At 39.2% G+C, this 24,450-nt stretch overlaps 1 protein-coding gene across 2 annotated transcripts; it reads left to right on the top strand.

Moving 5' to 3' along the window:
• Positions 1–5,907: 5,907 nt before the first annotated feature.
• Positions 5,908–22,041, top strand: Skp1 (S-phase kinase associated protein 1). Of its 2 annotated transcripts, none has more exons than XM_058586526.1 (6): positions 5,908–6,063; positions 8,769–8,879; positions 15,239–15,312; positions 18,652–18,795; positions 20,323–20,463; positions 21,306–22,041. In XM_058586526.1, the coding sequence occupies exons 2-6, from the start codon at positions 8,783–8,785 to the stop codon at positions 21,339–21,341; spliced, it is 492 nt and encodes a 163-aa protein (XP_058442509.1). In that variant the 5' UTR covers positions 5,908–6,063; positions 8,769–8,782; the 3' UTR covers positions 21,342–22,041. The 2 variants fall into 2 exon arrangements, with proteins under 2 accessions (XP_058442509.1, XP_046323557.1); XM_046467601.2 differs by having other exon boundaries at positions 5,909–6,063; positions 8,783–8,879.
• The last annotated feature ends 2,409 nt before the right edge of the window (positions 22,042–24,450 follow it).

The following is a 24,450-nucleotide window of genomic DNA, read 5'->3' as shown; positions in this document are numbered from 1 at the left end:
TTTTCACTACTGTTTAGAATTCCATTATATGAATATACTATAAATTACTTGTTTTTATGGCTGATGTATTTGTTATTTCTAGTTTTTTACTCCTATGAATAAAGCTGCCACAATGGTTTGGATGTAGTTTTGGTGTATCCCCTAAGGCTTTGTGTCCTGGAAGCCTGTTCCTTGGTGTGGTGATATTGACTTTATGTGTGTGGGGGGGGGGTACTGGGGATTGAACCCCAGGGTGCCCTATCACTGGGCTGTACCCTCAGCCCTTTTTATTTTATTTTTATTTTATATATATATATATATATATATATATTTTAGTTGTTGATGGACCTTTTATTTTATTCATTCATTTATATGCAGTGCTGAGAAATGAACTCAGTGCCCAAGTGCTCTACCTTTGAGCCACAATCCCAGCCCCAGCCCTTTTTATTTTTTGTTTTGAGACAGGATCTGGGTAAGTTGCTAATCTTGAACCTGTCTCAGCATCTCAATTTGCAGGGATTATAAGCATTCACTACCATGCCCAGCAGAGGTAGTGGAAACTTTTTAAGAGGTTCCTTAACCTCATAAATTACCTAATTCAAAGTAACTAGGTCACATTCCCTCCTCAGAAGGGATTAATATTGGTGTTATGAATTCATGGGAGAGAGTGTGTTGTTGTAAAGCAAGCCACTACTCTACATGCTTGGTCTCTTCTGTGTGTATCCTGTCCCTTTCTATTTCTCTGTCATGTTATGATTCATCCAAGGGGACCCTCACCAGGACCTAGGCACTATGCTGTTTGTGCCCTTCAGCTACCAGAATTGTGAGCCAAATAAACTTCTTTACATTTTAATAAATACCCAGCCTTGGGTATTTCATCATAACAAGGAAAATAGACTAGCAGGGTGGGGCACACCTATAATCTCAGTGATCCTGGAGGTTGAGGCAGGAGGATTGCAAGTTTGTGACCACCATTGGCAACTTAGTTTCACCCTGTCTCAAAATACCTGGGTTCAATCCACAGTAGTTCCCCCCACCACAAAAGGACTAATACAGCTGCTATGAACTTTTTGGGGGGGTGGGTATTGGGGATTGAACCCAGGGTACTTTACCACTGAACTATATTCCCAATCCTTTTTAATTTTTATTTTGAGACAGGTCTTGGATCAGATACCAGGGGTGTCTTCCTCCTCATTGCTTTAGCACTGTACATAAGAAAGAAAGAAAAAAGAAAAAGGCCAGACACCGTGGCCCATGCCTGCCTGTCATCCCAGGGACTCGGGAGACCAAGGCAGGATAGGAAGATCATAAATTTAAGGACATCCTCAGCAATTCAGTTAGATCCCATGCAACTTATTGAGACCCTGTCTCAAAAAATAAAAAAGGGCCCTGGATGTGGCTTAGTGGCAAAGTGTCCCTGTGTTCAGTCCCCATTAACAAAAAAGAGAAGAGACAGGGTCTCATTACGTGGCTGAGGCTGGCCTAGAACTTGTGATCTCTTGCTTCAGCCTCTTTAATCACTGGGATTACAGGCATACACCACCACACCTGGCTGCTATGAACATTTTAACATATCTTTGGGTGGACATAACAACTTATTTCTGCTTGTATATATCCAGAACCATAATTGCTCAACCATTGACTAGATATTGCCAGTTTATTGAAGTGTACCAATTTGTAGTCCCATGAAAGATATATGAAATTCCCAGTTGTTCCAACACTTGATATTGTAATTTTTAAATGTAGCCATCCTGTTAACTAAAATTTTCACAAAATTGCTGTGATATCTTATTATTGTTGTAAAGCTCAATTTGCAGACAAGACTGAGGCTCAGCAGGGGGGAACCCACCTATTCCAGAAGACATGAGCTGTTAGCAGCAAGTGGGAGGGAGTAGTTCTATATTATTCTTGTGTACCTGTGGCTGTATGAAATTTTAAATTCAGAACACTTGGACTTGGGTGTACTAAGATGGTAGCTCTCTTATTTTCTTCATTACTTTATACAGCCTTTATCTCCATTTGGTAACAAAAATGTAATTGGGTCACTTCCTGGCATAGTCAAGTGCATGTCACTCAATCATTTCAAGGATATACTCAGTTGAATTGAGGCTTCTCACTCTCTAATTATATCCAAGAGCACGATCACATTCTGCATCATTTGTGTAGTCCTTGGTTATCATCATCTTCCTCTGCTGCTTAGGGAAGGGGACAGGCTTAACTCCTACTAGTCAAGGGTTGTCATCCTTCATTTCTGCTATGCATCTGGGCCATGCCTCTGGCTTGGACTATCTAGTTTGTTTGTTTATTTATTAGTACTCCAGCATTTTTTATTTTCTTATTTTTAAACAGGGCCTTAAGTTGCTAAGGCTGGCTTGAACTTGCAATCCTCCTGCCTCAGCCTCCCCAGCCACTGGGATTACAGGCCTGTGCCACTGTGCCCGGACTATTCATTACTTTAGTATCCCCTGTATTACTTCCAGAAGCATCTCCCTGATCATCTGCCCCCTCATTTAGTGACTTCCATGCTGCGGAAGGGCCCTCAGGACATAGTGGGCATCCCAGGAGCATCATAATGTTAATGTGGGATGCTTACACGTTAAGTGGGGAGACCGCCCCCAAACTTATCTGGGCATCCTTATTTCTCTCTGTTGCTGGGTTAGGTGAGGTGGGAATGGGAGTCTCTTAAAGCCTTTTATAAAACTGGTCTGGCATCAGCATACCTCCTCCTTCCCACATCTTTCAACAGAAGAAGATGAGGTTCAAAGAGGTGAAGTAACTCACCCAAAATAGCATAATAGAGGCAGGTGGTCTGACTCTAGTGTAGCTATTAGGGGAATAAGATAGAGGAGACACAGCAGCAAGCTATATCCAGGTTTTGGTCCAAGCAGACTGCATTACTTTTTTTTGGTACCAGGAATTGAACTCCGATGCACTTGTCCCCTGAGCCATATCCCCAGCCTATTTTGTATTTTATTTAGAGACAGGGTCTCACTGAGTTGCTTAGTGCCTTGCTTTTGCTGAGGCTGGCTTTGAACTCCCGATTCTCCTGTCTCAGCCTCCGGAACTACTGGGATTACAAACATGTGCCACCACGCCTGGCTGAATTACTTGTTAGTTTACATACATGCTGTTCTTTGGGTTGAACCTCATGTCCACAGTCTGTCCATGGATAAATGGCTGAGAAAGGGAGTATGAATGGAATTCGGAGCTTCCAAGGCTCATTTGTGTGCACTGAGAGGACTTTTCCTTATAGGAATCTTTCTGTGAATGCTTTACAAAAGGAGATGCTCTCTGGAAATGAATTCACCATAAAAAACCGATTTGTTCCATACAGACTTCTTGAATTCAAGGCCTTTAATATTCCTGGAGATAGTGTGCTGGGAATAGTTGCCAGTCAGGAAATGTTCCTTGTGTTTGAGGGGTGTGACCAAGATTCAATATCTGGGCTGAAATGGCAGGAGCATAGCTGGGGCTGGAACCACAGCTCTGCTCTTCAGTGGCTGTTTGATACTGGGGAAATCCTCTCTTGGCTTTTGATTCCTTCCTCTCTACAACAAGTGTTTTTTTAAAAAAATTTAATACATTTTTTATTCTTTTTAAAATAAATGGTTTTTGATTACATGGTATATGGACTGACTGAAAAAGGATGAGATTTCGGTTTCCTTGGGAACAGCTCTGGAACCAGGGGTATCCCTTTCCTTTTACACCCACAGACACAGCCACACTTACCAATGGGACTCTGTGTGGCTGGTCCTTTCTCACCTGGACTGGCAATTATGGATTAATGTGTGGGGATGAATCATTCCCAGCCTGTATCCCACATTCCTGTAATCACCTTGGTTCTCTTGAATGGAAGGTTCAAGAAAGCATGGGGTTGATCCAGAAAGTATAGAGTTAAGCCACTCCCTTCTGACTTGGCTCCTTCTTTACAGTGCTTTATCAACAAGTCTCTACTACATGGCTCTCTCATTTTACTCTGGGCTTAAGAATCACTTGGAAAATTTGTTTAAAAGGCAGGAAAACCTGCCTACAAGAAGTTAGATTCATTATATTGAGAGTGGGCCCAGGAATCTGTCTTTTCATTGACATGTTTACATTTGTCCTTTATTTTACAAACCTTTGTGTTGAGAGCTGACTTTCCGGAGACTGCAGCAATGGAGTTGCTATGCTATGTCTAATTTCTTTAAGTTAAAAAAATGAATGTGGGTCAATATCAAAAGGATTCAAAGTGAAATTCACCCCAACCCTGCCCCCAAGCCACCTAGTTCTCTTTCCTTGAAGCAACCAGTTTCTTGTGTGTCTATTCTGGCATATACAAGTGAATGGAAATCTCTCTCTTGGGGGTTAGTGCTGGGCATTGAACCTGGGACCTTGTGCATTCTAAGTATGCAAGTTCTACCACTGAGTAACACCCCCAACCCCCAAATCTTCATTTTAAAAACAAGTGTGTCCTGGTGATTCTAATATTAGGGCTTCTCAGAATTTGGAAAAACATAACTACTTTGTGCCAGGCCCCATGCTTAGGTCCTCAGGCTACTTGTGTGATGTGGAACTTCTCAGTCCTGCTTAGAATGCTCATCAAGTTTATAAGGTGCCACCCTCTATTCCACAGGCAGGAGAGCAAAGGGGTTCCAGTGGGTCTTGCCTAGGAGGTCTGAAAGCTATAGCTGCAGAGGGCAAGGGCTATGCTGCAGATAAAAATTATGAGAGCTGTGGGCCTTTCATCTTCTGTCATCAGTTGTGGCACCTGGCAGACACTGGATACCACAGCTTGCAGACAAAGACCTGGTAATCCAAGGAGCTGCTTGACCTGCCAGCCCAGTCCCAGACCGAGGAGTTGGAGGTATCTGATTTCTTTAGGGGGCCCTGTGTGGAAGCGTCTTTTGTCTTCCTAGTGTCAGGGATACCATCACATGCCTGTTGGCTACGTGAACCAGGCGCCTTGGCCTCCTGGGAAGGGGGTGTTAAGGTTTTCTCTTAGAACAGGACAGGGCTGGGCAATTGCACAATCCCTGATTGGGGTGGGGCCATACGTAGGGGCTTTCAGACCTGACTCTTTCCTTTAGAGCTGATTTATCCTGTCGAACTTATCACAGTCTTCGGGGGCAGCCTGTACAACAGAGTTCTGTCCTGCTGGGCCTGGCTGCTTGGCTCACAGCGGGATCGCCAGCACGGTTGGTGCCTCCCACACGGGGACTAAGTGCACAGTTACTGAAAGAACGGATGGCTACATACACGCCTTGTCTCTGGGCTTGCGATTTCAATAGCTATTTGGGGCCTGGAAGCCTTTTCAAATGTCAAGGGTAGAAAATGAGGGTCAAGAACATCGAACTATGGGGCTTGAGGCTCAGATGGTAGAGTGCTTGCCTCACATGTACAAGGCTCTGGGTTCAATCCCCCATATCACGTGGAGTGGGGGAAGAACATTAAAATGAATGGAGTTGGTCAAATCATGGCTCCTCTACTTAACCATTTGGAACCCCTTTGCTCACTATAAAGGTAAAAAGAGCTAACACTATATCATTTCATGGAGTGCCTGTGGAGAGCGCTTGCAGGTCAGGGTGTATCATTTCCGTGACACATTCCTCAGTGGCTCGCACACGCCCACACCCACCCGCATTTTGTTGTTTGTTGTTTCCAGTCTTTGGAGGATTGGGGTTTTTCACACAGCTTAGGACAGCCCCTGCCTGAAAGACCCTTCCGGGACGCGGAGGTAAAGCAGCCGGTGGCTGGTGCCGGCTTTGAAGAGACCGAGCCGCGCTCTTGCGGGCGGGGGTGAGGCAAAAGCTCCGGCCCCCCAATCCCCCGATCGCGGCCCCGCCTCTTTTGGTCAGTGCTGCCCGCCGGCGCCCTGGGCCCGCCCCACCCGTCTCGGACTGCCGTCAGGCAATCTCGGCGGCCAGCCCAGCCGGCTGTGTGACGCCGCAGGCCCCGGGTCCTCGGCGCCTGCGCCCGCTTGTATAAAGGCCAACGCCGCGAGGCGCCGCTGGAGTGGCCTTGTCCAGCACCTTTTTATTTTCTCGTGTGGTCGCCGCCCCGCTCCCTTCAGCCTCCGGACCGCCGTTTTTCTTGAGACCAAACACCGTGAGTACTCACCTACGAGCTAGAGGGGGCTGTGGCCTCGGGTTGCGGGGTGGGTGGCGATACTGCAGCGGCTTTGGCCTGCGCGAGGAGGGCTGCGTCTGGGCCTGGCCTCGCCTCAGGCCCGGTGGAACCCGTTGTCGACCCCGTTCTCCGGGAGGCGCCGTCCGGGCCTGTTCAGCCCTTCTGCGCACAACTCGCCCAGGCCTGTAGTGGCCGCGCGCCCTCACGGCGCCTCTTGAGTATGAAACGGGCTCGGGCTCGGGCCTTTTTTGCGGGCGAGCATCAGCTGGCGCGGAACTCGGCTGCAAGGCCTGGGCCGCACGGGGCCTACCTCGGCATTGAGCTTGTTGCCGGGGGCGGCGGCGTAAGAGGGGGCGTGTGTCGGTGCCTGAATTTTTTTTTTGTTGTTGTTCTCTGGAGGGAGTATGGCGGCGTAGTCCGCTGCATTTTTGGCTCCCTTCCTTTCTCTCGCCTGTATCTAGTGTCACTAGCTACCGGTCCTGCTCTGCCGCCAAGTCTCAGCAGATAACCGCCTTCTCTTTCTAAATGTTTCTCAGCCTTGTTTTGCCACGGCCTAGAGCCGCCGAAATTATTTGTATTAGCAGATATCGTCGTCACAGTGGTGTGACTTTTAGGAGCCCGGGCTCCTGAAAATTTCACGTGTCTGGCTTTTTAAGGGGATAAAAAGTTTACCTGCTTTGGTTCACTTTTCAGTGGTTACTTCAGGTTTGGATTTGGGAGGCATGCATTTTATTCATCATTGCCACAATAGAACGTATGTGCCATATAACAATCTTCTCCACCCTACAGTCCAAAAAAGAGTTTTCGTAATTTCGGGTTACTGTGTGAAAGACCCCAATCCTCCAAAAACAGTTTTTTTTTTGTTTGCTTGTTTTGTTTTTTAACTTTGTGATGTGATAGAAATCACTTTATGCCAACCTTGGAGGGTTCTCTAATTTTCAAGTACAGGAGCCTAGATAAAGAGTTTTTAAAAATGATTTTAAATTCGCCATTAATAAAAATTTTGTGTTTAATTCCACTATAATGCTGAAAGTTCTCTTTGTAACGTCTAGGATTACAAAGTGCATCGAATTACAGATTAACCAATTGCCTTTCTGTTATTTAATAAGATCCTGGCTCACTTAAGAGTAACCTAATACACGAATTTGACTGTGACTAAGCACATCTTTCTTTATTGTTAATTATTTCAAGGAAATATGAAATTGTTGTCTTGCTTTTATTTATCAACTGAGTTATTAGGTTTGTGTTTCTGGAATGTTCATTGCAGTAGTATGGAATATTTAAAAAAATGTAAAGTGTTTGGTTATTAAAGTTGGGCTCACTTTAAAATATTTTCTTTCACAGATACCTTTTGTTGTTGCCTTGTCACAGGGAGGGTCCGCCACCCTGGGCCTTTTTGCATTGAGCAGGACAACTGCATTATTGGCAAGCACTAAGTAACATGGAGAAGCAGACATGTTTGTCAGCTGAAAAGTGAAATCTGATTCTTTCTAGCCTTGGAGGAGAGAGCTGAATATTTCAGTGGCAATTGTAAAACATGCTTGACCTTTTTGCTTCCTTTTAACAACTTGTTTGCTTGGGTGATGGCAACACCCAAGTTGTCTCAGAAAAGCTGAATGAATATTTTAAGTGATGTAGTATGTGTTAACTCTTTGAACCTAAAATAGGTGCAAATAATAGTACTGAATGCCAAACTCTACATTTTGGTGAAAATTGACACTGTATTTCTTTTAGCCCACCTAGAAAGCTTCAAAACTAAGTTACTAAATAGGGACATGGTAGGATTGTGAATACCTGAAAGCCTGGACCTATGTGAATTTTAGAGATTTTGAATTAATCTTAACAGTAGGATATTGCTGCTATTTTTTTTTTAAGATGGCAATAATTTGCTGTCTTAGAACCTTTAGTTTCAGTGGATTTTTTTGTTTTTTTTGCTAGAACTCAAGTTCTTTGAAGTCAATTGCTTAATTTTATGTAAGATATTTTGTTCCTAATAACTCATGATTCATTTGAGTTAATAAATGTATTTTGAAGCAGGTATTTGCCAAAAGATCTTAAACTTGGCCACCTGGACAATGAATAATGAAAGACAGAACTCCGAATTTTAATCTCCCTATGAGGTTTTGGAAATTATATTAACACCTGTTTATCCTTAAGTCCTTTTATTCTTTTGTATATGTCTTGCATTGGTTCATACATAAATGAGCATATCCTGATCTACTCTTTGGATATGAACTCAATTTTTACTGGTAGGTCTAACTATGGGGAAATTACTGTCTTATTGGATAGCTTTGTTTAGTTGGAACGATCACCTCACATTTGCAGGTTGATTGTAGTAGTTAACTATTCAAATAGAGTAATTATTCAGTGGGAGCTGAAAGCAAATAAATATATTTTACTTTGAATAGAATTTACATCAGAAGTATAGACTAACTCTTAAATTTATATCAGTAGTGAGTTTAGTAGGGCAGACCTTAAAAGCTTTGGTTCCTGGAAAGTATACTTTGAAAAAAATTTGTAGACATACTGTTGTCTAGCCTGTGAAGAACTACTTACAACAGGGTTTTACAAGGTTATATACTGTAGGTTATTTAGACTTTATTATAATTTATAAGTTAGACATGACAGACCGTAGTTGATGAAATGTCACATAGAACCTAGTATCTCTTGAATTTCACATTCAGTATGCCTTTTTTAGATGCCTTCAATTAAGTTGCAGAGTTCTGATGGGGAGATATTTGAAGTTGACGTAGAAATTGCCAAACAATCTGTGACAATCAAGACCATGTTGGAAGGTAAGTCTATCAGAAAACCTGGGTGGGAGGAAAGGGGAAGAAATGTGTTTGAGATAACTTGTGAATATTGGATTTACATGAACTACATCTGTCATAAGACTCAAGACTATGAAAGGGTAACATTTTCTTTTTCTTTTCTTTCTTTTTTTTTTTTTTTTTTTTTTTTGGTGGTGCTGGGGATTTTTTTTTTAACGTTTTCATTTTTTGTCTTTAAAGCATAGACTGCATTGTTCTGACACAGGTCATCTTTTCTGCAGCAGTGTCTTAATTAATGACTTTTATACTTCCTAAAAGGATAAAACACAAGATAATTAAGTCCAAAGTGATTTTTCAGGTGTCAGACAGTGGTCCATTTTTGTTTCAAATAAATTTGAATTCATATTTTTTTTTTTCTTTTTGGTACTGTGGATTGAATCCAGGGGCCCTTTGCTACTAACTATACCCAGAACCCTTTTCATTTTTTTATTTTGAGACAGTGTCTCTGCATTCTGAGGGGTTCACTAAGTTTATGAGACTGGCCTCTAACTCAGCCTCCTAGGTCTCTGGGATTATAGGGATGTGCCACTGCGCCCAAATTCTAATAACAAAAACTAAAGCCTTTGGGAAAGGGCTATTTTACCATAGCTGAATAGAACACCTTTTTTTCGCATAGGGAGTAAGCTCTGTAGATGTGTAAATGTCATTTTTCTTTTAAAAACAAGGTTTCCCTTGTATCATTCCTCTGAACCTGCTGAGAAGTATATATATATAGAACACAGCAGAGTGACACAAGAAAACAGGTCCTGAAACTTTGAAGCCTTCTTAGTGTTACCAGTACAAATCTGTCTAAAATTGATGGAAGACAAAACTTGGTAGCAGTGGTGTTCTTTAGCACTGAAATGTCAGGTTTTTATATAAGCAAGATCTGCAGCTTACAAATACTTAAATGAAGAAAGGGGTTATGTGCCAAGTGCTAGCTATATACTAGTGAAAAGAAGGTGAGAGATAATCTTTGCCGTTGAAGAGTTATAAACTAGGAAGGGAGCAGAGCCAGACACTAAACAAAGCAAACAGTCACTTGGTGTAATTAGTGCATTAATAAAGTTGTGTGCCAAGTGATGCTGCAGGAACATCTTGACGGTGTTCTTTACCCTTTTGGAAAGACACAGTGGGAGTACTAGAAAGATTACACGTATTTCAAGTTTAGTAAAGTTACAATGTTTTGGAAATCATTCTGAGGTAGATAGGATTAATTAGAAACAAGTATAATTAAGGTTATTGAGGTTTGTTGGGTCCAGTGGGATTTTGGTACTGTCATTGGTAGAACTGTACATGAATTGGAGAGGAATGTAGAAGAAAATGACTCTGAGCTTGAACTATGTTTTGAGATTCCTTCAAAAGATCTGTGTAGAGCAGAGCATAGTGGCACACACATGTAATCTCAGATACACAGGAGGATTGCAAGTTTGAGGCCAACCTCAGCAATTTCGCGCGGCCCTATGGACTTAGTGAGACCTTGTCTTAAAAAAATAAAAGGGCTGGTTAAGCACCCTTGGGTTCAATCCCTGGTACCAAAATAAATAAATAAGTAGATATCAATGCAGCCGTCTAGTAGGCAAATTTGGATCTTGGCCCTTGACTTTTAAAACTGCTAGAGATAGACTTGGTTTGTATGGTGCACTATTAGAGTATAACTCTGGAAGATGAGGTTAGTGCAGGGCTGAGGTGTTAAGAATATAGTCATCAGAATTGGACAAATCAGTGGAGTAGGATTTGTGGAAACAAAGGGTAGAGGAAGTATTTCTAGATGACTAGAATGATTACCAGATTCATATACTATAGACTGGCTACTTAGGATTTTATTGTAGTTGATAAGTTAGAGGACTACTAACGTAGATATTTAGGTGTGGTAGAGGTAGAAACTGAATTGTGGAGAATGTGTCTTCAGTTTTCTAAATAAGAGGCTTCTGCTTTCCAATAAAAGCTGAACACAGCATTATTTTTGGTTTTTGGTACCAATCATGTGGCACTTGCAGTCCTATATTCTTGTAACTTTCACAGATCACTTCTATTAGGTTTATAAACCCCTTGGTACATCCCACAGTCACTGTTCATCAAGTACCTGTTAAATGAAGAATTATGGTATGGTCACTAATAAAGAATATGAAAGCAATCCAGGTATCTCTAAAGGCAGGTGAGTAAGGCTTTATGTGAAAGATGTAGAAACTGACAGTAAAATTGCTGCCTGTATACTTGCTTTGGCAATGAAAGTGTTCTTTATTTCATATTAGTTGGTGCCTGACATACTAATCTGTCCCATGCTGCTTCAAAGAACATTTGTCAATTTTAAGAACATAGGGCTTCTTGAAGGTTTTATGTCACCTTTAATCACTGAAGCAAGTGGATTGATAGCAACAGTTAAATGATTCTCTCCATACCTTTTGGAAATCAGAGGTGAATGGTTTTATCTTAAGTACCAGTAGCTTATACAGGATTCTAACCTCTTGAAGACTGGAGTCTTTTGAATTTGGCAACTTACTGCTTTCCTTGTTTTGCATCTGCAGTGTCTCTTGTTAGAGTTTCATGTGACTTAGAAAACAAAATAAAACCTTTTAATCACAGGACGATCAGAAGTGAAAATCTTGGCATGTGTACATGTGGATTGGCTTATTTGTTCAGGTCCAGGGTGTGGTATCAGGACACAGGTTTCTTTTAGAAGTCCTTGAAACCAAATAGCTTAAAGGAATGACTGTTGCTACTTGTGCATTTGGTTTAAAAACAAAAAAGTGCTTCACATCCAAGTGCTGGAGAAGTAAACCGTACAATTCTTAAGGAGCTTAATTTTAATGTGACTTAAGCTTTCTTCCAAATAACCTTTGGAACTAAAAAGCTGGTTTTCTATTTTGTTTTCCCTTATCTTAACTCCCCAAGCACCAGTATTTTATATTGTGTAACTTCTTTTCTCTCATTTAATGAAAAATGAGTTTATACTTGTCCAGGAAACATAAAGATGACAAATGGAACTTGAAACATTGACATTTTATAGTTTTAGTCTACACATAGATGGGATCATGGTTGCTATTGTGGGAAGGAGAAGGGAGTTAAGTTCATCTACCCATCTAGGATAAGAAGAATTAAATTCTTTTTGAGTCTGCTCCCTCCTCAGTACGGGGGAAACTGAGTGATCTGCCTCTGGACTATACATCCCTAGCCTACCCACCCCCCAAGTCAGGTCTTGGTAAGATGCCCAGGCTAGCCTGGAACTTAAAGTCCTTCAGCCTCCTGAATAGCTGGGATGGCAGTCATGCACCACTGTGCCCAACTTGAATCTGTTCTTGCCTTTACTACTCCGTTTAAACTGCTTGTTAAATTTAGTAACCTCCAAGTGGTTAAGTGCCTTGTCTGTTTTTGATTGTCAACTAGACACTTGAAAATTGGTTTCTTTTAGTTGCTTCCAAGAGACTTTATTATACTACTTAGACTCCTATCTTGTTTTAGTCAGCTTTTTTGCTGCTGTGACTAAATGACCCCACCAGCAAAATTATAGAGGAGGAAGAGTTTATTTGAGGGCTCATGTTTTCAGAGGTCTTGGCCCATAGAAGGCTGGCTCCATTTCTTGGGACTCGAGGGATGGCTCAACATCATGGCCGAAAAGTGTGGCTAAGAGAAGCAGCTCACCTCATGGTGATCAGGAAACATTCTCCACTCTCCATATACAAATATACACACCAAAGCCATGTTGTAATTCTCACCTCTTCCAGCCACACCTTACCACTTAAGTTATCACTCAGTTAAACCCTATCAGGGGATTAATTCGCTGATTGGGTTAAGAATCTTACAACCCAGTCATTTTTTTTTTCTCTGAACCTCCTTGCATTGTTTCACATGTGAGCTTTTGGGAGACAGCTCACATTCATACCATAACCATCATTAAAGCCTGTTCCCTAGGACTTAATCCTTGGACTTTTTTTTGTTTCTGTACTCATTCATTCCCTTGGTCATAGTACCATAGCATCATGAATCATGGCAATAGCAATTCCCAAATTCACCTACATTTTTTTTTTTGAAGGGAACTGGGGATTGAACCCTGTCGCACTTTACTACTGAGCTGCATCCCCAGCCCTTTTAATTCTTTATTTTATAGAGATAGAGTCTTGCTGAGTTGCTGAGGCTGTGCTTAAACTTGAGATCCTCCTGCCTCAGCCTCCCAAGTTGTTGGGATTATGGGTGTGTGCCACAGTGCCTGGTTTTGACACCTTGCATAAGTTACCAGTGACAGGTCTATCCTTCCCATGCCACAAACCCCAGTCTTCTCTGACTCCTCATATATTCTTCCATTTTCTTGGCAAATTCTTTGGGCTTTTTCTTCAAAATGCATACAGGAGTAAATCATTTCTTAACTCCTTGTTGGGTACAAACCTTGTCCGAGTTAACAACTTGTTCCTGAATTATCAAAACCAGAGTTGTTTTCCCTCTTTTCTCCCTCCTGCTTCCTCTTATGCCAGAAAGCTGAGTATCTTACTACTATTTAGCTCCCTATTACTCAATTCTTATCTGCTTCACTTCCTATTTATTAACACCAATCTAATAATATTAGATTCTTTAGTGTTTATGTTTATTTTGTTTAGTTTTTGAGATCAGGTCTAGTTAAATTGCCTGGACTGGCCTAAAAATCCTGGGCTCAGATGATCCTTCTGCCTCAGCCTCTTGAGTAGTAGGGACTATAGGAGTGTACTGTGCTTAGCCCTTGGTGTTTTCAGAACATTCCAGACACTCCTTAGTGCATTTGCTGTTCCCTGTGCTTCAGGTATTTTTGCCTCTTAAGATTTTACTAGGATAATCTTAGGAGAAATTTTTAAATTGCAACTCCCCACTCACCGTGCTCCTGTATTCATTGCTGACTCTCTCCTGCCTAGGACAGCATTTTGTATATTAGGTACTTAAATGTTTGACTAAGTATTGGCCGTGTTGCATCACTGATAACTCTGTTAAAACCATACAGCACGATAACTTTTGGCCTCTAATTTTGGTACTTGGTAACAATTACATTATTTTGTTAGGGAGCTCTTCTTTAGTTGTATAGAAACTGAAGGATAGGTCAAAAAAAAAAAAAATTTCTATTCAGAATCTTTAAACCAAGCTAGGTATGGTGGTGCATGCCTGTAACCCCACCTGTTTGAGAAGCTGGACCTGGAGGATCCCAAGTTTGAGGCCAGATTGGGCAACTTAGCTAGACCCTCTCTCCAAAAAAAAAAAAAAAAAAATCCAGGGATATAGCTCAGGGGTAGAATACCCCTGGGTTCAACCCCCAGTACTGCCCGCCCCCCAAACAAAAAAGATTCACTATTTTTACCCTTCACGCAGTACTGGCGATTGAACCTGGGGGATATTCTACCACTGAGCTATGTCCCCAGCCATTTTTTATTTTTTTATTTTGAGACAGGATCTGGCTAAGTTGCCCATGCTGGCCTTGAACTTGGGATCCTCCTGCTGCAGCCTCCTGAGTCCCTGCTCCAGCCTCCTGAGTCGCTGGATTTGCAGGTGTGCTCCACTGCATCTGGCTCACCAACCATTTTGAGAATTCGAGTTAGACCTTTGTTATCAGAGAAACTTGTAGATTCATTATTTTAGGTAATAAGTGCTTAATAGACTAAATGCAAGGGTATATGTTGAAAGTAAGTCCCTCAACCCACATTCTCTGTTAACTTCCTTAGACTTAATATCGTTCACAGTTCCTCAAGTTTTCTGGAGGTAATTTTTAGACAAATGTGTAAGCATATTTCCACTTTTATTCAGATAACATTTATCTTTATATCTGGCTTTAAAAACTTTTCTTGTTCATACCAGTGTATATGGGTTGTTTGCCTTGTTTTTGTCAGTAGCTGCATGACCTCACGCGAGTGGGCGCGTGCGTGTGTGTGTACATCTTTAAACTCTTTTGTATTTTTTGTTTTGCAGTACTGGGGATGGAATACATGGGTTTTATATTTCAGTGGATTGAAATTTTATTACTTATAATGCTTTTCATTGTTTTTCTAAATGCAGTCCATCTAGAGAATTTGGTATAAAGAGAGTAAGAATAAGGGTCTAGCCTTAATTTTGTTTCCTGATGACTGGCTATCTTAAGTCACTTTTTCATTTAGCCCCTCTTGTTAAATCTAATTAAAAACTTCTCTTTTATTATATTCTCGTCCTACTCACACAGCTTTTGGGTGGATCATGGACCCATTGTCAGGAACCACCAATTTTAAATGCTCTTATAACTATTCTTAGTAAAGTACTTTGTGTTTTCTTTCAGACAGTATGCCTTGCAAGTTTTAAATATAGCCTAGTTGGGAGTAGAGAGTTGGAAATAATGGTCACTCTTCCGGTTTTTTTAGATTTGGGAATGGATGATGAAGGAGATGATGACCCAGTTCCTCTACCAAATGTTAATGCAGCAATATTAAAAAAGGTAAGGTCTTCATTTATTTTTTTATTCATTCATTCTGGTGATTGAACCCAGGGCCTTGAGCATGCTAAAAATATGGTCTCCCACTGAGCTGCATTCCCAGCATCTTTTAAGGTCTTCAGTGAATTTAGCTTTTAAGCTTCTACATGTTTTCATTTTTCTTTGTCTAGATGAGTAGTTCCAAATCTAGCCTATGATGTTTCTAATCCTGAAATAGGAAAATGTAGTTTTCTCTTTTTCTTTTTCTTTTTTTTAAATTTTGGGTAGATTTTCTGAAAGTAGACTCAACCACACTTGAATTTACTCTGGTATAGTTTTTATTGAGGCATATACTATTGGTGTTTTCCTGACATCAGTTAAGTCTACTTAACTGTCTGTATTAGAACTTTACTGCCTAAATTACTTTTAAATATGACTCTTCAACAATTATTTGAATGATTTTAAACAATACTATACAGAAAGAAGTTTTGTCTGCTTTGTTGCCACCGTTGACCATTGTCATTGATTATTAGAAATACTTTTTTTCTTTTTTTGCTGTCTTGGGAATGGAACTTGAAGCCTTGTGCATGCTAATCACATGCTTTACAGAAAGGTTTCTATACTTGGTACTCCTATGTCTATGTAGATGATATAGTAAGAAATCTGGGTCACAAGATTGTTTATACACCTAAATTTTCATAGATATTGGTAAATAGCCTTTTATAAAAATATTTCTCAGAGCATCATGGAATTGAATCATGCCTACCTTTCTTAGAGTTATATTTTTGAAATGACTAAAACCAAAAATAAAGGAACACGTAACACTTCATTCTCATTTCCCTGTTAACTCTGATCCCCCTCATTCAAGTAATCATTTAGTCTTCCAATATTTTGTGTTGCAGATAATTAACAAATAAGTATATTTCTTCTCATTCTTAAAGTAGCAGACTATATACTTGCAAATGTTTTCTTTATCCATATAACTAAATAAAATGATGATCTTTCAACTCATAGCATCCTTTTTTAAAATTCTATGTAGTACGATCATGACTATAGATAGTTGTTGCAGTTTATTTATCAAGGCCTTATAAATATTTGAGTTGTCTGGTCTTTTGTATTAGCACATTTTTGAGTATGAAAAGATGATTTTATTATAAAAATGTGTGTTATTTATTGATCATTCACTTTTCTTTTAAACAAAACACAAACATGAGAACGGAACAAATACCTCCAGGACTCACTAGCCCTTGGAGGATAGGAAGAAGTCCTGAATGGGGAACCACAAATGTTTTCCTTTATGCCTAAGGTCTCTATTTCTTTGTTCACTTTGGACTGCCATTTTTTTTTATCACCTCTTGGATGTGAGAGTCATGTACAAGAAGGTCACGATCAACTTTAAGGCTATCTGTTGCTCACAACTTGTACATTACATAGTTTGTAACTCTAAGAAAGAATATCAAACAACCTTTGCTATCTTTATTTGAATTACCTTTGGGACTGGTTATGTTCTTTCAGTGTAGCTTCTGTTTACAGAGCACAAAACCTCTAAAATACACGTGTGTTTCAATGATCAAGCGTAAAAGTTTATTTCAGGACAACCCTGGTGGCTATAATGTTTATTCCACTGTAGTGTCTATTGATTGTCATACCCTTGGACAAGTTGGTCTAGTGGCAGCCCAATGCAGGGGGCACTCATAAACTCTACCACTGCCAAATTTGCTGACTGTTCAATCCAAACACTGCCCCACAAACAAGGTAGAATTATTGAAGTCAGTGCTCTTATGGAGCAGGAATCCATTTATTTGCCATTAATTAAATGGAGTTTTCAAAAGGTATATGAGGCGGAGCTAGAGAGTTTTAGCTCTCAGGCTCTGGAGAGGGTACTGGGATGGCAGGAACTCATAGTTGCTCTTTCATTCTGCATGAAATGAAATGGTTTTGTTTTGAATCCCCTTTGTATTTTACTTTGAGTTAGGGTCTTGCTAAGTTGCTGAGACTGACTTCAAACTTGGGATCCTCCTGCCTCAGTCTCTCAGTTTGCTGGAAGTACAGAAGTACACCACTACTGCTTCTTACATAATTGAAATAACTTTTTAAAAAGCAATTACTTAATTTATTGAAATCCCTTATGCTTGGCTTTTCCTTTTTGAAATAATTCTTTGTGTGTGTGTGTGTGTCCGTCCATCCGTCCGTCCTGGCACTATAATTTCTCAGCTGTGTCATTTTCTCTCAACATTATACTATGAAAAAATTTTAAAGATACAGAAAAGTCGAAAGAATTACATAGCAAACAGACATCTACGTACTACTTAGAGTCTATAACTTAACAGTTCCAGTATTGATTATTGGTTTTTATGCTGCTGTACATAATTTGAATAGTCAGTTTTCTGAAACTTTATGATATATTCATTCCCTGCCACCAAGAGAACATGGATTTTTCTGCTTTGTCCTACGTCAGTAGTTATATGCTCATTTCTGGGTTATTTAGAATTGCTTGGTTATAAGTGTAATGTACATATTTGGTTTTATTAGGTAGTGCTAAATTACTTTTCAAGGGAGTTATATTAATTTATACTCTCTAGTAGATGACTGAGTTTCCTTTAAATACTGCTAGTAACTAGTATCCTCACAATTTTGATTTATTTTTTTCTTAGAGTAGTATCTGACTTAGTATTATTTTGTGTCTAGTGAGGCTGAGCATGTTTGACTATTCAGATTTCTTTTGTTAATTGCCTGTGTATATTTTTTTAAATATTTTTTTTAGTTGCAGTTGGACACAATACCTTTATTTTATTTTTTTATTTTTATGTGGTGCTGAGGATCGAACCCAGCACCTTGCACATGCTAGGCGAGCGCTCTACTACTGAGCCACAATCCCAGCCCCATTGCTTGTATATATTTTTAACCCATTTCTTTATAGTGATTAAGATTTTTATATTCTTGGTCTGGGGTTGTGACTCAGCAGTAGAGTACTTGCCTAGCATGTGTGAGGCACTGGGTTTCATCCTCAGCACTACATAAAAATTAAAAAATAAAGGTATTGTGTCCAACCACACCTAAAAATAAATAAATAAGGATTGTTGTTGGTTGTACGCTGGTATCTTCCAGTCATTATCCTGTCAGACTTTATGATTCTTTTTGTACATTTAAAAAAAAGTCTGTATAGTTTTTGTTTATCTAATAAAACTTCTACACTCTAAGATTGTAAAGATTCTTCAGGTTTTAGTTTTTCTATTCAGGCTTGGCCATTAACTTATTATTCAAATCAACCTCTAAATAGTTATTATCCCAATATAGGAATAATGCTGTCTTAGCAGTGGAGTGACAGAATGTCCCAGAGGAATTGAACTTTCTTTGTTGTAGGTCATTCAGTGGTGCACACACCACAAGGATGACCCCCCTCCTCCTGAGGATGATGAGAACAAAGAAAAGCGAACAGACGATATCCCTGTTTGGGACCAAGAATTCCTGAAAGTTGACCAAGGAACACTTTTTGAACTTATTCTGGTATGTTTTTTAATGTATAAGATTGTTCTAGAGCTTTTACCACTTCTTACAAAGTTGAATTTGCTAAATTCATGGATATTCAATTTTAATACTTTCTAAACTCACATGTAATACTATATTTAAATTCACATATTAATAATTACATTTAATTTAAATGGTCCAATCACCAGTTATAAAGCAGCGATGTCCATCAAATAAAAAGCAAGACTTGGCTATATGCACTCTGTAAGAAACACACTTTTTAAATATAAAGGCACAATTGGGTTGGGATGGGAAAAGATGAGAGTATTGCTGTAACATTAGACAAGAAGGCAGGAGTGACTATACAAAAGTAGATTTTGGATCAAAGAATATAAACAGGGTTAAAGGGCAATTTTATAATGAGGGGATCAGTTCATTAAGAAAGCAGAACTCAAAATTGAAGCAAATCCAAGAAAAAGAAGAAATATACAAATCTGTGGGTTGTGGGTGTAGCTCAGTGGTAGAGTGCTTGCCTAGTGTGTTCAAGGCGCTGGGTTCTATCCCCAGTACTGGAAAAAAAGAAAAAAAAAACTATCATTGCAATATCTGTCTTATAGATAGAAAAACAGTAAAGATATGGAACACTAACACTACTAGGGTTTCTTTTTTTTTTTTTTTTTTTAAAGAGAGGGGGAGAGAGAGAGAGAGAGAGAGAGAGAATTTTAATATTTATTTTTTAGTTTTCGGCAGACACAACATCTTTGTTTCTATGTGGTGCTGAGGATCGAACCCGGGCCGCGTGCATGCCAGGCGAGCGCGCTACCGCTTGAGCCACATCCCCAGCCCAGGGTTTCTTAATTGACATCTGAAGAACATTATATATAAAACAAGTCAAAATTTAAAAGAATTCAAGTTAGACAATGGGTTCTTTAACTTCAGTAGAATTAAATTAGAAATTAATTACAGATACCTGAAAAAATCTGCAAGTATTTGAAAACAAACACATTTCTAAGTAACTCATAGGTCTAAGGAAAAATCCAAAAAATTAAAGTAAGCTGAACTGCAAGTAAAACACCGAAAAATCTCTTGGGCACAGCTAAATTAATACCTGAAAGAAATTGATAGTACTAAAAATACTTAGATTAGAAAAGTTTCAAGCCAGAAAGCTAAGCTTCTACCTTAAACTAGTGAAAGATGAAATAGCTCATAATAAGCAGAAGAATGAGTATGAAAGAGGTAAGAATTAATGTCTTAAAATTGACTAGCTTTTTTTTTTGTACTAGGGATTGAACTCAGGGGCACTCAACCACTGAGCTATATCCCCAGCCCCATTTTATATTTTATTTAGAGACAGGGTCTCATTGAGTTGCTTAGTGCCTTGCTATTACTGAGGCTGGCTTTGAACTTGTGATCCTCCTGCCTCAGCTAGGATTACAGGTGTGTGCCACTGTGCCTGGCAGAATTAACTAGCATTTTAAGCTAATTAATGTAGATTGTCAGTCACTAACTTTGGTTTTAGCTTGAAACATCTAATATACGTGGGTGAAAACAGCTATCATTTTACAGGCTGCAAACTACTTAGACATCAAAGGTTTGCTTGATGTTACGTGCAAGACTGTTGCCAATATGATCAAGGGGAAAACTCCTGAGGAGATTCGGAAAACCTTCAATATCAAAAATGACTTTACTGAAGAGGAGGAAGCCCAGGTGGGTAACATGAAGTTTGTCTTTGATCACATGATTTTCAAGAGACTAAAACCCATTAACATGACAAGAAAAGAGGTGCTTTTATCAAGGAAGAGTTTAAACACTTAGATAATACTATAAGAAAAAGTGAGTTTTAAACCAAAGAGTTCCTTCATATTAATTCATTAGCACTTTCTAATTTTAGTACCTGGGGTATATAGACCATACATATTTGACCTCAGAAAAGCATAGCCAAAGGAAGAGTGTAGGCTAGAATACTTCTGAGCAAATTAGTGAATGGGGAAGAAATGAACCAACAGAATGACTGTTGGCGTGGCTATGAACCAAAATTATATGAATAAACTAGTTGAATTTGCTCTCTCAATTTTTCTAAAGTGAATTACCATTGAATTTTTTGTTTTTAATAATTTCAGCAGGACTAGAATACAGATCTGGGGAGGTAAACAAAGGGAGTTAGAAACTGTACTCTTAACCTAATATTTTCCTGTTTTGTTTTATGGGGGGTGGTTCTGAAGACACTAGATCACTAAGGGACATCCCCAGGAACACTTGATCACTAAGCTACATCCCCAGCCCTGTTTTGTATTTTATTTAGAGACAGTAAAACTGAGTTGCTTAGCACCTTGCATTTGCTGAGGCTGGCTTTGAACTCGCAATCCTCCTGCCATAGCCTCCTGAACCGTAGGGATTACAGGTGTATGCCACCATACCTGGCTATTTTTCTGGTTTTTACATGTCCTTCTGACTTACCTCATAGGCTGTTGATGGAATCAGTATGTAATACAAGTCTCAGGAAGACTACTCAGGTTAAGGTACTTCCTTATGTCTGTCTCTTCTTCTAGGTACGAAAAGAGAACCAGTGGTGTGAAGAGAAGTGAAATGTACCTGACACTGTAACACTATAAGGATTGTTCCAAATACTAGTTGCACTGCTCTGTTTATAATTGTTAATATTAGACAAACAGTAGACAAATGCAGCAGCAAATCAATTGTATTAGCATAATATTGTCCTTATTGCATGTGTACTTTGAGTACAGACTCCAAACCTATGGCTGAATTTCTTTTAGTGTGAGAGAAAGTTTCTTTTTTTCTTTACTCTGAATAAAACTGAACTGTGGGTTCTCTGTAGAAAGTGGCATTTTGGGCTTTCCCTCCTTTTGTAAAGCGATTTCTGCCTAGTTTATTGTCCAGTTAACTTTAGTGAGCTTTTAAAAGTTGGCGTTGTAAATAAAACAACTTGCAAAAAATTTTCTGAAATAGAATTAAAAAATATTATCTTTATTCATGAGTTGGAAACTGGAAAAAGGCTACTTGAAGTAAATGTTCTGAGTTGGGGTTGTTAGGATTTCTTCCAGCCTCCTGGAGTCGAGCAGTACCACTGGGATAGATTTGCCTGTATGTAGCAGGGTTCCCTTAATTGGACCGAAGGACTCGGGTTTTTTGTTTGTTTTTTGTTTTTTTAATCAGCTTTGAATATGTTGCCTAGAGACTCGGTTATTACCCAGTTTGTGGATTTGGAGGGGAGATATGTAACTAGACAGTTTGATAGCTTTTCAATTAAAAAAGACACTTCATTCATGTGGTATGTCATCTTTTATAAATCATTGTTCCCATATGGGGAAAACTATTCATACTACTTGCATGTAAAAAGTAACTTTTAACATTGAAATATGTGGCAAAATCCAGAAAACATGGTAAGTGCAAGATACTTTCAATAAAGAGTAAGTTATGTAGTAGGTAGTAAATAGTTTGCTTTTTGTGGACTTATATGTGTCTTTTCACTTACTTTAAATGGGTTAAATTTGGTTATATTTGGTTTAGCTTGAAAAATGTTTTTAGGCAGTTCATGTTCTAGCTCACTGAAGGCTACTGACATAACCAGACAATACTAATGACTTCTGTCTCTTCTAGTTGTCATTTATGTGATTAACTGGAGCCAGTGCTTCACTTCTTCACACAAAACCGCATGCCATTCCCTCCACAGTAGAATGAAAATTTTTTGATGGCTTGAGATATTTCGCAGATTTTTTTCCTTTCCTACTATGTTCCCTTTATCTTTACTAGTTATCATTATCTGTATTCATATGTAATTTTACTGTATTTTCTTCACACTTACTGTGAGTTGTTCTGGTGTAGGTTATCATGACAATAGCTTGTTTATTTCTCTTCCCACTTGTTCCAAATTCATCTTGCCTAATAAAATCCCATATGTAGTCTCACATAAGTTCCATTTGTTGTCTCACATACTTCTCAGTTTATTTTTCTTTATCAGAGATCGAAAACTACAATAGGCATGTGGGTCATATCTGGCCCAGTCTGTTTTTACAGTCTTTGAGCTAAAAATAATTTTTGTTTTTTAAAACAAACAAAAAAACCCCAGACTGTATTGACCAAAAAGCCTGAAATATCTTCTGACATTTTGCAGAAAGTTGATGACCATTGCAATTTGTCTTAGGAAATAAACTTGTTTTCCATTTGCCCTGGGCAGTGGGGAAGGTAACAAGAGTCCAGTCCTAGCTGGAGTGATCAACTCCTACAATAGATTTTACCATCTCAGGTAACCTTAGTAGTATCTTGACAAGCCCAGGTCTTCACTGAAGGTCTAAGATTACTAGCATATGCCATGTTGAATTTTGTAAAGGAATTTCAGCTTCTAGAAAATGGAAGCCTATTATCATTAGCTCTTGATCTCCATGCATGACACTTCAAGTTAGAATGACAGGCATAAATAACATCATTATTCATATTTAAAGGATAATGTAGTCTTTCAGAAAGATGAATGAAAAGACAACATGGTAGTTTAAATTTTTGTTCCATTCTTGACTTTTAATTATGGCCCTAAGTCTTTGTGTGTGCATGTATATGTATGGTATGGGGATTAAACCCAGGGAGGCGCTACCCCAACCCTTTTTATTTTTGAGACTGGGTCTGGCTAAGTTGAGCTGGTTTTGAACCTGTGATTCTGCTGCCTCGGCCTCCCCATTATATAGTGGTGATTGAAGGCATGTACCACTGTGCTCACTCAGCAGATAGCTTTTTGTGGTACTGGAGATTGAACCTAGAATTTATACAAGCTAGGCAAGCATGCTACCTATAACTGAGCTACATATCCAGCCACTCCCAACATTTTTTTTTTTTTTTTTTGCCTCCTAGTCTTTAAACAGAAGATCCTGGTAATCTCGTGGATTAATGGGAATATGATAACTCATCCTGGGAAAAAATAGGGTATTTGTGGATATTTATCCAGATAAATCAGTCTGGCTGCAGTAATATTTTCCTAACCTTTTTTCCCTGATCCTTCTATATGCTCATTATTCCTTTAATTTGTCTACCAGGAGTGTTCCAGGCTCACACCTGTAGTGAGTACCTCTTTCCCATTATCTTTAACAGATATACCTCAGTCTTCAAAGGTATATTCATGCTTATATTTTTACTATTATGCTAAACAAATGTGGCATGAAGATTATACCTTAAGGTTGGAGTCTCACCTCTGCTGCTTAGTGCCTACATGGCCTTGGACAAGTTAAAAATAGTACCTTCTATGAATTTCAGTCTGATGCAGTCTGCTTTATATTCATTGTTCCAGGACTTAATTACAGGCCCTTTGCTGGCAGGACTTACCTTTATTTAGCAGCACTGCTCCATGTATTTCTGTATAAAGAACATTAGTGATAAAGAGTCCCATAAAATGCAGGTATGGAGCATAAAGAAATTGAGCAGTTTCAGTGCATGAGAGAGGAGAACTGGTTAATAGCTTTGGTTTGGAAACTGGTTAGTGGTGATGAATCATAAAGCCATTCTTCAATTACTAATATACATAGGGAGAGGGGAGAAATCCTTTCTTGGTTAACCTCAAGGCTTAACTTGTTTTGTCAGGAAAGAGAATGAGGGGTAGGTATTTGGCAAATTTGGGTGACTGCCAGCTAGTACCAAAGAACTTTGTCAATATTTTTCTATATTCATAGAAAATGCATAGCTGCCTCCTGC

Source organism: Marmota monax, unplaced genomic scaffold, assembly GCF_021218885.2.
Source record: "Marmota monax isolate L192 unplaced genomic scaffold, Marmota_monax_Labrador192_F-V1.1 WCK01_AAM20220418_F8-fsc00199, whole genome shotgun sequence".
Classification (NCBI taxonomy): domain Eukaryota; kingdom Metazoa; phylum Chordata; class Mammalia; order Rodentia; family Sciuridae; genus Marmota; species Marmota monax.
This window is presented reverse-complemented; position numbering and strand designations above follow the sequence as displayed.

What these genes read in the sequence shown, in the direction of transcription:
- Skp1 (XM_058586526.1), top strand. Translation starts at nt 8,783, where the DNA reads ATGCCTTCAATTAAGTTGCAGAGTTCTGATGGGGAGATATTTGAAGTT. An exon ending in ATGCAGCAATATTAAAAAAG is followed by an intron (nt 15,313 to 18,651) that starts GTAAGGTCTTCA and finishes TCTTTGTTGTAG; the next exon opens with GTCATTCAGTGGTGCACACA. An exon ending in CACTTTTTGAACTTATTCTG is followed by an intron (nt 18,796 to 20,322) that starts GTATGTTTTTTA and finishes ATCATTTTACAG; the next exon opens with GCTGCAAACTACTTAGACAT.